This window comes from Colletotrichum jinshuiense, chromosome 4, assembly GCF_051148585.1.
Source record: "Colletotrichum jinshuiense chromosome 4, complete sequence".
Taxonomy (NCBI): Eukaryota; Fungi; Ascomycota; class Sordariomycetes; order Glomerellales; family Glomerellaceae; genus Colletotrichum; species Colletotrichum jinshuiense.
In genome coordinates, this window is record NC_139311.1 from 348,042 (window position 1) to 364,621 (window position 16,580).

At 51.7% G+C, this 16,580-nt stretch overlaps 4 protein-coding genes across 4 annotated transcripts; 1 reads left to right on the forward strand and 3 right to left on the reverse strand.

Annotated features, from left to right (window-relative positions):
• Positions 1-2,542: 2,542 nt before the first annotated feature.
• On the reverse strand, positions 2,543-4,756 carry EsH8_IV_000096 (M3 family metallopeptidase; the record flags this gene model as incomplete). The annotated part of the gene is made up of 3 exons (XM_083264986.1): positions 2,543-2,726; positions 2,786-2,989; positions 3,048-4,756. 3 exons carry the CDS (start codon positions 4,754-4,756, stop codon positions 2,543-2,545), a joined length of 2,097 nt encoding a protein of 698 aa, XP_083123881.1.
• A 3,914-nt stretch (positions 4,757-8,670) lies between these two features.
• Positions 8,671-9,363, reverse strand: EsH8_IV_000097 (uncharacterized protein; the record flags this gene model as incomplete). Its single annotated transcript, XM_083264987.1, has 1 exon — positions 8,671-9,363. One exon carries the CDS (start codon positions 9,361-9,363, stop codon positions 8,671-8,673), a length of 693 nt encoding a protein of 230 aa, XP_083123882.1.
• A 2,832-nt stretch (positions 9,364-12,195) lies between these two features.
• On the forward strand, positions 12,196-14,051 carry EsH8_IV_000098 (pepsin-like aspartic protease; the record flags this gene model as incomplete). Its single annotated transcript, XM_083264988.1, has 3 exons — positions 12,196-12,676; positions 12,750-13,658; positions 13,717-14,051. The coding sequence occupies 3 exons, from the start codon at positions 12,196-12,198 to the stop codon at positions 14,049-14,051; spliced, it is 1,725 nt and encodes a 574-aa protein (XP_083123883.1).
• Positions 14,052-14,427: 376 nt separating this feature from the next.
• EsH8_IV_000099 (HET domain-containing protein) lies at positions 14,428-16,429 on the reverse strand (the record flags this gene model as incomplete). Its single annotated transcript, XM_083264989.1, has 2 exons — positions 14,428-15,892; positions 16,014-16,429. The coding sequence occupies 2 exons, from the start codon at positions 16,427-16,429 to the stop codon at positions 14,428-14,430; spliced, it is 1,881 nt and encodes a 626-aa protein (XP_083123884.1).
• Between the last annotated feature and the right edge of the window lie 151 nt (positions 16,430-16,580).

Below are 16,580 nucleotides of genomic sequence, written 5' to 3' on the forward strand. Positions count from 1 at the left end.
GATTTATGCCGCGGCAATGATGATTACGCTCACGCTTACTTAAGGTACTATAACGTTATACTATCGACTGCAAGTTACACCAACACCAAAGATCAACTAGCATAGCTTTCCCCGCACAAGTCAGCCTTATAAAAATTTCTATTAGCAAGAGACATAGTTATAACCTTGTTAATTTAGTTTAGCCTGGTAGCTACTCAGGTGCCTGATGCCAATGGGAATTTTACAGCCAGAGTGACAATGAAGAGGACAGACAATAAATTCAAAGATGATATCGAAGTTTTCGGGCGACGAATAGCACCGTCGCCTAAAGGGCTGGACTTGGAGTTGACTTGAGAAGAAGAAGCAGAAGACAAACATGACCTGTTTCATTACTGCAAAATGCTAACATCAAAGATTGTTTGTCAGGTTACCGGTCGGTGTTGGGAGTGTATTTTGGTGATTTACTGCATGCGCTGTTGAATTTGATAACTGCGTCAAGCCCACAATAGCGGCATGTATGAAGTCGATGTCAACACAACGATTCAGTCAGCAATTTTCGAGAGCCTTTTAACTCCAGCCAACCCCCCTAAAATACTTCTTAAAAATGGAATGGAGTATAAAAACGGCTCCGAGGGCATCGCGAGGTGTGTGCCACAGCGACCCGGCCACTGAAACCACATTTGCACCCCTGCGAAGACAGCAAACCTCTCTAGTTTAGGAATAGCCTGAAAAATATCCATAAACGCATAGGAAATTTCACTCAACGCCTTTGAATCCTGTACAAATTGAATACGAGTTTGAAATGTTGTTTGGAGCCCCGAAAGGTGTTGTAGAATGTCACACTAGACTTGAAGACAAACGATGCCAAAGCCCGCAGCCCTGAGGCAAGGCGCCTGGTTCCAGTCATCAGTGTCAATTGTTTTACGACGTATGTGGCGGGACTATATTGGTGACATGATTTTCGTTGCGGAACTCAGGTTGTCCGAGACATATCCCGTTGCGTACAGTTGCGTGTTGGAGAACGTTACAGTGCAGGTGAGGCGTAGTCATAGCCCAAGACCCAACAATACTCAAAGGGGAATGGTCGAACGTGTATCCACAGCATCCTTCTGTGCGCCAAGGAGGCGTATTGTGTTGAAAGTCCATCTTGTGATTGAATAAATCTTGTTTAGGCTGCGTGCGTCGTAATAAGGATTGCGGGGGATCAGTACCAAGACGGAAGATTATTACCAAGACGGAAGATCTTAAGAAAACAAGATACAAAGAGAAATGGCACTAGATGACAACATATAACAACTATAAACGATGACAACATACTACAAAAAATGACAACATAAAACAACTATAAAGAGTTGCGGTTTCTCTTTCATTTATTTCCTCATCAGCAAGCACCCGCAAGCACCGGCAAGAAACAATACTTGACCTGTCCGTTCAGCATACAAGCCACGAAGCAGTAACTCGAGTTCTTCTATCAACATGAAGTTCAGCATTTTGACCGTTGTTGCCACCTTGGCTTTCCATTCTACGGCCCTGCCTACTGACCCAAACTTTGACGGAGGCAAGTTTTCTCTTAGAACACCTAGAAAGAAGAGCGTGGTATCACTAACTAGGCGTAGCGGTTGCCTCGGCTGAAGCAAAGCTTAGCAACCTCGCCTGCGACAACGGCTGCTACACGCAGTGCTACACGGACTGGTGCATAACCCCTGACCCATTCGGCAACCTTATCTGCATTATTGCTTGTATGGATGTTTGTGGCTGTCTTTGAAGTTACTATGAACCAAGAACACGGCCATGCCCCTGGCACATGGACGAAGTCACGGGAATACACGGGGCACTGAAAATTGGTCAAGAATCCTACAAACTAAAGCAAGGATCAGCGTGGAGTAAGAGGAGCGCAAGGAACGAGCATCGCTTCCATATGCTCATAGTGCTTCCAGAGGGGATACTACACAAGGATGCTCATTTATCCAGATAGCCATTCTTTACCTAAAAACTTCACATTGTTCTTTGTAAAAGTTACCGTTGTGCCCTTCCAGTCTTGGGCTGAAACCAGGTCTCTCTAGGAACGTTCTATTATAGTTGCACGTTGCACATAGCATCTACTAGGTCTTTGTTATCCATGGTAACTTTCGATTCTACTCGAAACGACGCAAGTCGGACGTTATATATACCGGCCAGTTCCTTTAGACTAGGCTTTCAACTAAGGCCAGGCCTTGTTGATGCAATGATTGTAACCTCAATTGTAAAGCTCGGATCTTGCTCGCCTGTTGATGATAAAAAGCCAACCATGCTTTGCTAGACATCTAAACTATTCAGCACCAAGGATGGTTTTATTCACATTTTGTCAGACTGTTCTGAATACGTAGAAACTTGGGTCCCTTTTCAGTATCATAGAGGCAACGGGCAGTCCTGAACATTTACGAAATCCACAGAGAGGATAGTGCGAATAATTAACTAGGCAGCTTGTTGACAAGATTTGGAAACACCTCAAGACCATTGATTGTTGCTATAAGAGGTCTTTTTGACACTGTGATGGTGTCACGGTACAATGACTCTAACTTGCTCACAAATTCCGGAACAAATACTCGGAACAGGGGCGATGCCCAAGAAACTCCTCCAACATAACCATTTCATCACGGCTTCCGCCGTATTCAAGTATACCGCGACGGTATTTTTCCCACGCCGTTTGGCTGCGGGCGTCTTGGGCAAATGTGTTCTGGTAAATATCTGCTGCGAAGACGGCCGCGCTGTTGATGTGCCCCTCAGTTATCAGAGCCGGAAAAGAATCTGAGAGCACCGAACATACCACAGATAGGAATAGTAACCAGCATCCATACCGGAAACCAAATGGTGAAAGTCAGCCTGGGGATGACCTTGATCTTCAGGCTTAGGGTTAGGTAGCAGTCGTAGTGTCTCCATGAACTCGTTGAATACTTTTCCGGGATCCATCTTCAAACCTTCTTCGGGGGTTGACAGATTGTGAACAGCCATGTCAAACCGAGCAAATGCCCTACACACGTCCGAATGAGAAAACATGACTCGATGGCCACAGGTAAAGAGATGCTTACAGTTGTCTAAGAAACCATAAAGCCCTATTCAAGCTTCGGCTTCTTACCAGAGGATCCAGCAGTTCGTCCGGAATTCTCTCAGACGGGTCGCTTTGTCCAGGATTTATTCGGCGCCATTCTGCTAAATATTCGGTACTGAGCTTTGTGTAGTGGCAACTCATCTGCCTCAATTCATTCTTGGACCAGCACCAGTTCTCAAGCATGACACTGGGAACTTCAAAAAAGTCGGGAGGCATCCTGTGTCCATGGAACCGAACCGTAGCAGTCTGTGAGACAAGGTCGTGCATACCATGCCCCAGTTCGTGGAAAAGGGATACGATCTCGCTGTGTTTGAGTAGCGCGCAACAAGAGGCTGTCGGACGGGGGAAGCTGCACATGAGAACAGTAGCGGGATATACCCTTGTGCCATCGCTTTTCAGGTAGCCGCATTGGAGGTTGACATTCTGCGAGCCTTGGTGCTTGTTGGGTCTCCAAAGCAGGTCCGCAAATAGGTAGCCAATAAAGTCGCCCTTCGAGGCCTCCCTCTCATCCCAAACACTCCATACCTGAACATCTTCATGCCAATTCGAGTGAGCGTCAATTTCTGTGCTAAGTGGGATGAATTGTAGTTGAAGGCAAGCGGCAAAGATGTCAAGCATAGCGGAGACTGTATGTTGTAACGGGAAGTATTCGGAAATCCGGGTGTGCTTAACGTTGAAATCTTCCAAAGCCAGGCGATTGTAGAATTCGTAGTCCCATGGAGGCATCGAGCTACCGCTGTCCGAGACGTCGAGGTTCCGTCTCTCTAGGAGCACCTGCATTTCTTGTTTCCCATGCTGAAGGAGAACTTGTTCCAGTTCGTCCAAGAAGCTGCTTACCCAGCTTGTGGACTTGGCAACACGATTCTCCAATCTGAAGGAAGCGTGGCTAGCATAGCCAAGCAAGCGTGCATTTTCATCCCTCAACATGATGATCTTCTTGAACAAGTCCACATTCTGCGATAGCTTGTTTTCGTTGGCGACATACATTTTTTTGCGCATAGCCGCACTTTTCGCGTGCTGCATGACAGCATTGATGTCAGCTCTCGTGAAACGAACAAATCTCATGTCCTTTCTGTTGGGGTCATCGGTGTTGTGGTTTTGCGCAAACCGAGCGAGATCCAGAGGTGGCACTCCGCCCAATTCCTCAAGAGACAGCCACAGACCACCTTCGTCGTTCCTAATGTTGCGATTGTACTGGCGTCGCAAGTCATCGATTTGGTTCCTCTTCTCCAAGTAGAGCCGTATTTCGACTTCACTGAGACGTCCGTGCCCGCTTCGAGTGAAATCCTTCACAAGGCTGTCCAGGTACTTGGTATACTCAAAGTGAAGATCCTCGGCCTTTTCTTTGACAGCTTGGATTAGAAGATAGAGATCATTTCTTCCCGTTATGTCCGAACCGGACTTGCGCATGTACATGATGGCCTCGTCCGATGCCTCGCGAGCTGCACGGTCGGGGGAGGCATAGCGCAACATAGCAATGACAGCAATTTGCCCCTGGATTCGATTTTCCACCTCGATGAGAGGTTTGACGACGTTATCGAAACATGCAATGGAAGGATGTACAGTTTTGACCACGTGGTTGAAGACAGCTTCTTGGTCCTTGAGGAGTTTTTTCATGATTGGGACAACCTCTTCTGCGGGCATGATTCGAGGCAATGCTTGCGGCGGTGTTCGTCTTGATGCTTCCATGGTCGATTGTTCAAGATTGTTGAAGTGAGAAGATGATGCGCGCACGATAAAGTGAAGAGAATTCTTTTCTTTCTCTAGTGCTGGAATCACAGGGTATCTGTTGTATACAATAGGACTGTCCGTATGGGCTGGAGCTCGCCGAATATCAATATGGTATATTCGGAAGTTGTATATCGGTATGTAGAAGAGAAAGTAAGAGGTTGGCAGCAGCGGCAGCGGAAGCGTAGATATAGCTGTTGGCAGCCCGGAGACGTAATCTCCGGGCTCCGCTGCTGCGCTCAAGGTTGAAAGCTCTAACGATACTCAAAGCACCGACACCAGCTTGCAGGATATAGAGCAACCTCCACACAGCATCGTGGCAGGGTAGAAGACGCTATCGACCAACATACCTATTGTGTAAGCGCTGTCGTTGGTTCCGCTGTGATCATGCCTGCAAGGGATCCGGCTATGACGGATGCATGTGTCGGCTAGACCCCACTGCGTACTATGGCAGTGTAGTGGCTCCGTATGCGACCCCCCTCCCCCCCTTCGTCCGAGTCACGCCAGCATCATGATCAACGAAGAAACAAGCACTTAGTAAGAGTACCCGATGTAAGCTTATCTCTACACAAGCAAAATACCTGGCTGTAACATACGGGCATCAAAGAAGCCCCCGGGGCGGATGGGCAGCTGCCGGCCTAGGCGAGGGTATATTTAGGGCTTTGATGTTCATCACATACGCACCAGGGTCATCGAACAACGGTAAGAGCCCCTCTCCAACAAATCAGCTCCATCAATCGATTAACCATTGATACCGAGCCACCAGATCTTTCAGTTCCTGGAGTCGTTCGGGACTCATTGGTCGGGCCTGATTCTCATCCGGATGCTCGTTTAGGGATTGACGACGCTTCTCCCTCAGGTAATCTGGGTCTAGTTGGACGGGAACTGGGACTTTGACACGGAGGTGGTCAGAAATACCAGGCCAAGTGTCAAGTCCATCGGCACCAGGGGTGACTGTTCTCGGAGGATATTAAGTTTGTTAACTAAAGCCTTCCTCGTATATCGCATTTGCATCTATTCTTCACCTTCATGAAGCTGCATCATACTTTTAAATGGGGCACGACCGATCTGGTCCTTGTAAATGCTGGGTGGGACCGAACAGTTTGAACGAATCGTTATAGGGGACAATTCGAGGGATGACTGTAAGAGCTGTGGCCGAAAAGAACTTCCTGTCTTTAAATTTGACCCGTAGGTTAGCCACCGGGGCCAGCTGGTATTCCTCCATAAAGCCTGAATTGTTAACCCTAATGTTGGTAGGAAGGTAATCCTGGTGGAAAATAATACATCGATATGGAAGTGTTTGGGTAGGTAGGTAAGGGTAGTTGGGCAGGCCCAGGTATAAACGTCATCAAGCATCAGAACTGCTGAAGTAGCAACGGTTTGATTGCGAATACTTCCGGACCCATTCGGCATAGTCATCCTCGACCCAGGCCAAGAAAGGGGGGTGATCTCCATGCAGGCCGCGCGACCTTAGTGCGGCGGGTGAGCCGACCACACCTGAGTAAGATCGAGGCAAAGGCAAAGACATATGTAAGTAACGCAAGAATACCCGTACGGGTGGTAGCTTGGCGGATAATCTCTGTATTCGAAAGCTGCGATCTGGTAGAAGAAAACGATGGAAAGGTAGACAGCGGAAGCAGTGATTGGTTGTGTTCTACATAGTAAGTAAGAGGTACACAGCGGAATATGTACGGGCCAAGGGGCTTGGTAACAGGCTTGGTAGAAGTGTTCCACTGCCACGCGCGCCTCACACCACGCCACAGCCCTCCGGAGCGGTCGTGACAACCACTCAGCATCTTTCTCCCGGAGCACCTACACTCTTCGAGTGGTCCAGGTTCCGTAGTTGAAATACAGAATACGGGCCACTCTTGGAATACGCTAGAGAAGCAAAAGAGCCAGGGATAGCGTGACGAAGACAGAGGTAATAAAACAGATCACAGTCACAGACAACAGGAAGAAACGTACTAGACACAAGAGATCTATTGATATAATAGATCTACTTGGTTAAGTATATAACCGCCAATTTATATGTGGCGGCCAAAATGCCGACCAAAAACACCGCTAAGAATAAACAAATGCCAAAAAAGGCCGCTCCCACCTCGAAATGGACTTGGGCCTCCACCCCCTTGTTGACATCGACCTTGCCACCGCCTGCCCAGGCCATAATGATCCACCTCGCCGCGCCCCCATTGCTTGGGTCCGTACCACCTCTGCCAGAGGTCGCCGCCCTCCCTGCGTTTCTCTTCCTCTTGGAAGGTCGAGGTCTACATGGGCATACATATTAGCGGGGTTTAAATGGAACAGTATACAACGTTTGTCGAGATGGAATACTTACGTGTTGACACGCAGAGAGGACGCCTGCTGGCCAGAGGGGCCGGTGCCCTCGCTCTGGGCTTGCTTTGAGGTTTCACCGGGCGAGGCGGGCGTCGATGGGAGTGGAGAGCCCCGGAGCGAAAGACTGAAGAGGCTGCAATGGAATACGTCAGAAAAGCCGGAATACTCAAACGACAGGGGAGAATACTCACATAGCCATACTGAGATGGATGTTTGATTATTGATAAATAATCAAATGATTGAATGATATTGGTTATTGTGTTTGGGTGAATAACCAAAAAAACGAGTGGTGGGATGAATGGTGGGGAGAGAAGACGGACAACGAGGGAGACTCGAGACGGGGAGATAAAGGACGTTGACGGAGACGCTAATTTTTCGTTCATGACTTCCATCTAAGTGTACTTGCACAATCCAGACCGGTTACGGAAGGAGTTGACATTTTCTCAAGGAAAGAATTAAGAGGGCGAGGGCGTGTAAGTCGCAATTGCGGCAAGGGGAGTCTACTTCGGCACAAGGTGTTTTCTGTCCTGAAGTCCAGGTGCCGGAAGTGTCTCCCTGAGAGATCCCAACTTCCTCCGAAATCACCATCGATAGCACATTTTCCGACTGTCCTTGGGTTGGCAGTTGCGTGGCTGCCTCGCACATGCTACGGTACTGGGGCAGGCGACGACCTCGTTTTGGAGGGTTGAAGTCTACACCGAGCCTGCCCTAAAGACCCAGGCCACGGTTCTGGCATTACCTACCCACGGCCAAGTTACGAAAAGAGGCAGTGTTTGGTCAACTGAAGGATGCTTATTTGATTCCCTTCCGCTGAAATCCGCTTGATGATCATGTCACTTTCTAGAATACGGGGCTGAGGCAGTACAGCGACGGGCCTGTGGCAATTTCCGGTTAGTATCTGCTAGTTCTGAGCCTTTTCCTGCGCAATTCAATGATGATCTGGTGCCCCGTGTGAGATTGCTCGATCGCAAGCTGTGCAGGCTGTGAGAGAAGCAGTGGCTGGCTGCACCTTGGATTTGCGTTGAAGGAAATGCGTCCTACCCAACACGCAACAAGCTTGCCGTCTAAAATTAAATTTGGTCTCTCTGATTCTACTCAGTTTTTATTGTGATCCTCTGGGCCTGGAGGCTGAACCCTATGGATTTTTTTCTATGATGGGGGATGGGAGTCGAGGTTTGTTATTTTGTTATGACATGCCATATGGTTTGGAAGTGTGGAAATATGGCTAGTCCGTCTCATCGAGGAAAAGCGGTGAACAACATTTGACTGATATTGAGAGTGCCGGGAAGATGTCCAGTCATGGTATCGCAATGTCTTTGAGATATCGGTACCATCGCTATCATCCCGGACGGCGGCGTGATCATTGTTTAATGAAACGTGTAATCTTTGTCATGGAGTCATAAGTCCACAAGTAGGACGACTATAATGAGACCACACAAAGGTGAACACTTGACGTGAAGTATGGACCAGGTGTATACGTGTTGAATTCTGCTGCCTAGTTATGTTGATAGGTATTATTTGCCTGCCCTGGGCTCCATTGTTTAACTCCCACCTGCCCTTCCAAACTCCAACAAGGTATCGTCATCGCGTTTGGGCCACGGCCACCACCCATCCAGCGCCATGTCGCCGTAGATGGCATTGAAGTTTTCCTCCGGCTCGTCACAATCCCAGTCATAAAGCCACTGCGTGCTGTCATTCTGTCCAGATTTCCTCCATGCAATCGCCCAGCTCATCAAATCCGGTGTCAGGTCGGTGATTTTGAACTTTGACAAGATGCCAGTGTTCTGGGCACAGACGACTAGATTTGCGACCCAGAGAGGGTCGTCGCCCAGGTCCGATAGGAAGAAGTTGCGGGAGCATGTCCAGCCAGACGTTCTTATGTCTTCTTCCTCGCAGCTAAGATCCGTCTGGATGTAGGTAGCCTCGAAGTCGAAATTGGCTGCGGTCCAGTGAAAACCTTCTCGCATGAGGCGTGGCAAGTCGCGGGCCTTGACACGAAGTCTGGCTTCCCACCCCAATTCCGTGTCGTCGTCGTCGTCGTCGTCGTCGTCATCGTCATCATCGGGCAACGTCGAGTAAAACACGAAGCAGGCGTTGGGTTCAAGGTCCTGCCATTCCGGCGAGTCGTAATGTTGCACGCGATGCACATGTGAGATGGAGTCATACTGAGGAGGTGCGGCTTGCTCTGGTGTAGCACCCGGTGCCCCAGAGATGACGACGCAGGCACCGCTCATTGTTCCAGCTGCTGTTTCGAGTTACGGGCAAGGCGGTGCTGAGGGAAGGAAGGTAGATGTGGCCGGGTTTCTTATCTCGCGATGGGTCTTGAGGTGCGTCTGGGTCAAAAAGAAGGAGCCGGGATTCTGTCCGGTGATTACTGAGGTGCGTGATTCTGGGCGCGTTGGAAGAAGTTCCAGAACACGAAAGAATTAAATGTTGCAGTCCTGGCCAACCGGAGAAAGGATGTGGTTGACTCTTTCCCGTAGAACCTCATGGACAAGGAAGGTTTAAGGGAGCCCTGGGGATAGAAGGCATCTCCGAGAAGTCACAGGAGTTGGATCTCTTGCTTTCTGCCTGAGTCCATGGAAGAGCAGGTTCAGAAGCGACTGCCCATTGAGGAAGATATCGGATAAGAAGAAAGCTTCACTTGAGATATTGAGATGATTCAGGAGCAGAGGTGCATGAATGCTTCATGCACCCACATCATTTGTTGAAATGGGCTTGCTGTTTCCCGAGGTAAAGGCTTATGTGGTTGACGCGTAGGACACATTTTCAATGATCAACTCATTGTGAGCTCTTCAATGATGCCCCGCCTGTTCTCCCTCAGCCACCCTCGGTCAGCCCGCTCACTTGACGCATCACCTCATCGTTTAAAAGCGGCCATAATAAGATGAGCAACTAAGTAAATGAATTATAGTTGGAGAGACATAGTTTCTCGCAATTTTGTAGTGAACTTGAACCATGGGCACCTTCTTTTACAACGCTTTTGTTTTGTAGGAAAAAAGTCGAATCTCACTTGTATGGTTATGTTTTCACCCGGGTCGTGGTCAGATTAGTGTGTGAATCAGAAAAGAGCACCTCTTGAACGGTTATAACAGCACGGCTTTCCCAGGTAAACATAAATATCAGTCCGAGCGTTATGTGGCTGGCGCGCAGGCATCACGCTCACATCCAAGTGGGGTTAGGCTATTGTAAGTAGGTTAGCTGTGGATACCTTCCGGAGAATTCCAGCTTGGCTTTCAAGCTATGGCAGATCAAACCATAGAGCCGTATTGGCAAACAAGACTTAAGAATACAACTCTGAGATGCCCGATGGCTGATTGTAGCGACCACTCATTTGGATCATTCCTCATGAAACCCGTCCCTGTTGAAGCTCATGATTTCTAGCCGAAATCTGGGGAGATTCTGCTCGGCACGGACTACGACGGGCACGGGGCATGAACAATATCTGAAGAATGAAAATGAAGTACGTACCAGGTCTGAGTCTTGTACCTGTCACAAGCGGCACGCAGCAAAGAGGGGCTTTAGAGTTCGTTGGCAATTCATGTCACGATTGACCTGCATTTAGATTTAGCAACAGCTGGTAATTCCCAATCTCTTGGTTTCTTGGCCCCCTCAAAAAATGTGGCTTTTCGGGCCTATGGGCTAAGGACACTACATCTATGGCTTTGATCATTCGATGCACCGGAGCAATTTCAATGCTGTCCCTGCTTCAGGCCGGACTCCACGGGCTAGGGATCTCTGGCACCGGATTGGCCAGCAGCAGCATTAAGCGTATTCGACAAGCAGCCTCAAGATTCTCAGATCCTCGATGTGCTGCTCTAGGGCTCCTGGGCCGAGTGCAATTGGACCGGACCCCATCGGCTCTGATCTCTCCCGCCCCCTCGGTCGCAGATATTCGACCGCCTGGGTTCCTTTCCCTCGTCGAGGGCTTCTGAAGAGGCTCACGGCGCACCATCTGGGCTTAGCGGCGTCGATTCTCGCACCACCAGCGTCCACTTTCGTCTCAGGGGTTTGTCTGATCTACGATTTCCCACCCCGGCTCGCCTGCGACCCCTAGCCAAATCTGCGACGCCAGGCCTGAGGTCACTGTTTGAAGTGTCCCTCGCGGCCACTCACAGGCCCTCTCTCGTCGTTCGAAGTGGCCAAGGCCGAGCTGCCAAGTTTTGCCAGTTTGCCTTCCTTCGCGAGGGTGAGACGAAGCAAGACTTTGGATGGAATGCCGCGCCACCCAAAGACGCTGTTGTTTCCGCCTCCGAGAACGAGAAAACCGCCCCAGACAGCAGCCATTACACTTTGCTGCTGCAGCATTCCGCAGGCTGTTTTTCCAAATTTGGATTTTGACTCGGCAGCACGCGCCAAGCGGGAAAACGTTCGACAGGGTTGCCAAGACTTCGACAGGGGAGTTTAAAGGGATTTGTGAGGAATAAACGTGCGAACCATGCAACTTTGAGACAGCCTGGTTCCTCATCCCCGCTGTCGTCCCCCCTTCCTTGGCGTTGACAGCTGGGACAGGGCGTTGGCCGATTCAGTCGTCTCCTCTTAGCCTTTCGCTCTCTCTTTTGGTCGATCTATTCCCGTTCCTGTTCCCAATCCCTATTCTTGTCACAGTCCTTTTTTTTTCGTCGTCTCTATTATCAATCTTCAATTCGTTCCCAATCGTTGTCTGTGTCGACGGTGGAGTCTGCTTCTATTCTTCTCTTTCCTTTAGCTAAGGCGTGTTTTGCATTGCGTTGCGTTCGTTCGCCGTTTGGGAGGGATCTTCTCTTCATCAGCTTGCGACCGGATCGTCATTCTGTTCATCGTCAACAACTTACCGGCTTCCTTTCTTTTTGATTCATCTTCGGCTACTTTTCTTTTGTCCTACGCAATCGGTCTTCGAGCCGGCTGCCCATTAATCCACAACTCGTTCGGCGCCTAGGAGCAAAAACTGAGATCGATTCTCATATCCCCCGCCATCATCAACGAGTCGGGTGCCTTATCACCAACCCGCCCGAGCGCCGTTCCACCCAGACAGTTCCCATGTGGCGACGACCGCGATAACACCCTCACCCTCTCCAGCGCCAGAAATGGCGCTCCTCTCCTCCGCTCTGCTGGCTCTCTCGCTGCTCACAAGCACTCGAGCATGGCCTCAACTACCGACCGACGACGGCGACTTCGGCGCGCTCATGACACTTCCCGTGATCCCTTACACTACGCAAAACAATGTCGAGGTTGCCCCGCGTGGCTTTTCTCTCCCTGTCGACGATGACTCCGACGTTATGGTTATGACTCTTCCTGTGACCTCAAAGTTGAGGAGGACACGGCGCACGCGCTCAAGGCGAAAGGTGCTTCTCGACGATATCCTCGGCGAGGACTTGGACGCCCTGCCTGCTGTTATCCCGCAAGTCAAGCCCCCAGTCTCGATGCGGGACTTGCCGGTCGACGACGATGCCAATGTGAACGCCTTTGTCACACTGCCCGTCATCCATTCCACCAAGCGCGGCGTCTTCAGTCGACAGGTCGAGGCGAAGCTTGCCAACCGTTCAGATGTGGCATACTACGCCCAACGTGAGCACCGCCCCTCTGTTTTCCAGCCACAGTGCCAGCCAAGAACCAACATCTCCAACTAACATTGTTTCAGTCAACATTGGCACGCCACCTCAAACAGTCTACGCCCAGCTCGACACAGGGTCATTCGAGCTCTGGGTGAACCCGGACTGCACTGTCCTAAGCGCCTCTGACCAACGTTTCTGCGAAGCTGTAGGCTTCTATGATACCACCCGGTCTTCCACCGCTGTCGCCCTCCAGACGACCAAAACTCTCCGCTACGGCATCGGTGCCGCAAACATCACCTACGTCCGTGACAGTCTCGCCCTCGCCGGCTCCCGTACAACAATGCAGCAAGTCCAGTTCGGCGTTGCCAGCAGTTCCGAGGACCAGTTCGCCGGTATCCTCGGCATCGGCTACGGCGAAGGCGTCAACACCCGATACAAGAACCTCATCGACGAGCTCGCCGCCCAGGGCGTCACTCGCACCAAGGCTTTCAGTATTGGATTGGGCTCGAAGGACGAGCAAGAAGGCGCCATCATCTTTGGCGGCATCGACACGAACAAGTTTTCCGGCGCCCTGGCACGTCTGCCCATCGTCCCCGCCGACCAGTCCCCCGACGGAGTCGCCCGGTACTGGGTGAACATGAACTCCCTCAGTCTGACCCCGCCGAGCCGCCGCACGCGTGTGTACCCCAACAGCTCGATGCCTGTCTTCCTCGATAGCGGCGCCACCCTGACCCTGCTCCCCGAGAGCCTCGCCAGTACGGTTGCAAGCGACTTTGGCTCACCGGGCCTCGACGCCAACGGATTCTACCCTGTCTCGTGCACGTTGGTCAACCTCAACGGCACCGTCGACTTCGACTTTGACGGCATGAAGATCCAGGTCCCTTACAAGGAGATGATCCGCGAGCTGCACACGACCCCGCCGACGTGCTACTTGGGTATCGTCCCGAATGCGGACTTCACGTTGTTGGGCGATACCTTTCTGCGCTCAGCATATGGTGCGTTTGCTACCTGCTTTGTTTTCTCGAGTGAAGTAAATGCTAACCGTTCTGGCAGCCGTGTTTGACCTCGACACCAACGTCGCTTACCTGGCACAGTACGCCAACTGTGGCTCGCGCACAATGGCCATCAACCGTCCGGAAGACATCACGGCCATTCGGGGCCTGTGCCCGGGTGCCGCCGGATCTGTCGCCACGCCGCCGGCAACCAACACCACTATCACCTCGCCGGGATCAGGTTCAGGCACGGGGTCTGGATCGAGTCTCCCAACCGGCCTCCCTCCGGGAATGTCGGGCGTTCCGGCATCGGACGCCGTGTCAGCGGCCTCAGTAGCAGGACCCAGCATTGTGGCCTTGTTCGCAAGCATGCTATTGGCGGTGAACCTCGTGTAAAAAGTTACGGTTGGGATGGGCATGTGTTCTTGTGAAAACGGGCTCCGGGCGTCTTTAGCGGGATAGGTGTTGAAAAACATGTGGCGTTTGTTGCAGCGGGACCTCAAAATTTTCGATTCTTGCGTATGACAAGGGAGGAGGAGTCTTATTTACTCGGCGCATGGAGTGCAGCGAGCATTGGCAAACCACCTTTGAATAGATGTTTAATGCAGCCGGCCATAACAGTGGCTATTGAATACGTATGTGCTTTGTTTTGCGTCCCGCATCAGTGAATCCCACCATCTGGGCAGTCTTGTCTTGCTCTTGTGTACGAAGCGAAACCAACTTGCCACACTCGTACGCAATATGGGCATCACAGCTACCCGTTCCAGAGTCATTATTGAAGTTTTATGTTTCGATGCCCGATGTCCTTCCAAGCATCTACGTCTTGAAACGTCGCCAAACCAACCCGTTGATAGAACCCTCCGGGCGCCTCAACCGCCATGAGCGCAACTCCAAAGCCCCTTTTGATGGTCCCCAATAGCAGATACTGTACAGACCTCTCCCCAGCCTCGTCCACGCTTTCATCTAGATCGTAGCACTCGTCCAACCACTTGTCTTCTCCCTCTTCCTCGTCGAATTTACTCGGGTCAATATCCTCATCCCTAAGAACTCTGCATGACAGCACAACATGCCTCGACACCCGTGCCTCCAGCAGATTCGCATCCTGTATTGCGGCATCCACTCTCTCAAACATCTCGGTATACCTTATCCTGCCATTCAACGACGCCCATGACCAGCTGGGCGCCCGCCTCTCCCTCTTCATCTCCCATTCCCCATCGCAATCCCTTTTCGACCATGCGAGCAGCTCAACAAACCATCTTGTCCACAGCCCAAATTTGTTGCTATCACGCCACAGCGTCTCCAGTTCCCTCGTTATCCCCTTGAGCGCGTTGAGCCTGTCATCCTTGACGCCCAGATCGCGATGGGTATACTGCTGGACAATCGTCTTCCAAATGTACCGCTTCTCCGTGTCCTCGTTCCCGAAATTGGACTCCGTCGCCTCGTCCCCGAGATTCGACTCCGCGTCCTCGTTGAACACCTTCCAGGGGAGGCCTTCCAGAGGCTGCAGGTACTCGAGGCTGCTGTCCGTGACGCCGCGCAGCTCCACCCCCTTGCATTGCCAGAGCAGCTCGTACTCGGAGAAGACGAGCATCCGCGACGACAGGAGGAACTCTTGGAGCACCCAGCCCCGCTCGTCGAGCGCATGCTTGGGGATGTGCGCTCCCGCTCTGAGGTATACCGCCCCCTTCTCCCCGTTTGACAAGGGCACGACGAACCTGTCTTTCGGCAAATACGTCTTCTCCATGTCAAGAAACCCGTCCCCCGCCCGCACCGCCGTCCCCGCCGCGAGAGTCATCGCGGCGTTCTTGTAAATTTTGGCCATCTTCGAAATCTCCTTCTCCTTATCGCTAGAGCAGTCCTGGATGATGCAAAGAGCGTCGACCCAGAGGTACCTGAAGCCCAGCCTTCTCGTCACCGCGACCGCGTCCCTGACCGTCCTCTGCAGGCTCTCGGGCCTGATGTCGCTGGTCATGCTGGTCAGCGTCCCCCTCCTCAGCAGGCTCTTCTGGGGACCGCCCCAGCAGTAGCTGAGCGCGAGGTACTCCCCGTGCTCCTCGGTGCTGTTGACGAAGAGCCTCAGCGTGGGGGATTGGACGGTGCCGACGTCGAGGACGCGGGACGGCAGGACGGTGTCTCGCGAGTAGCGGCACTGGGCGTGCGACTTCTTGCACTCCGAGAAGAGCCGGCGTGCCGCGGAGAGTATCCTTTTGCTCTTCACGTCCCGTTGAAGAGGCCTTCTATGTATCAGTGCGGCGAATGGATTACCTATGTCGCCCCTCGTCAGAGCTTCCTCAAAAGTGGGCAGCCGCCGGGGCTGGCTCTCAAGCAGGAAAACACAACGAACCTTCCTCAGCGTACGGATAAATGGTTATCACAACCACGCCGGATGGGAGGCGGCCTTCGAGGGTGTCTATAAACGAAGGCGGAGAATCGGCAATCTTCCCACTCGGACGATTCCAAAACGTCAGGGTATCGTCGCCGGCCCAGTCATGTTCATTTCTCTTCTCAATTGTGTCGATAATAAAGATGCATACTTCACAGCCCTTACTGGCAGACGCGGCACACTCTGCGTATGTGAGATGCCCGAACCCGGCGACTGAGCTGAGCGCTTTCAATCCATTCTCCGAGAACATCAGACGGCACCGGGAGCAGCACACCTCGCCGGGGGCCCTCTCCCGGTTCCTCTTGGGGCCCGAGGTGGCATCGTCGAGATCCGTCTCGGATAGGCGCCGGCGATGTGCGGGCCTCCTGGGCAGAGTTACGTTGTCGGCCATGCTGGCGTTGGGCCACGCTATTTCGAAGGAGAGACAACAAAAGTCATGAGATTTTCACGTAATACTTCCTTGAAGCGGGAAGGTGGCTAACAGCCGGCTCTAGTCAGCCTGACAAGGCTCTGGGGTGCACACTTATGTGCTGTCTGATGGG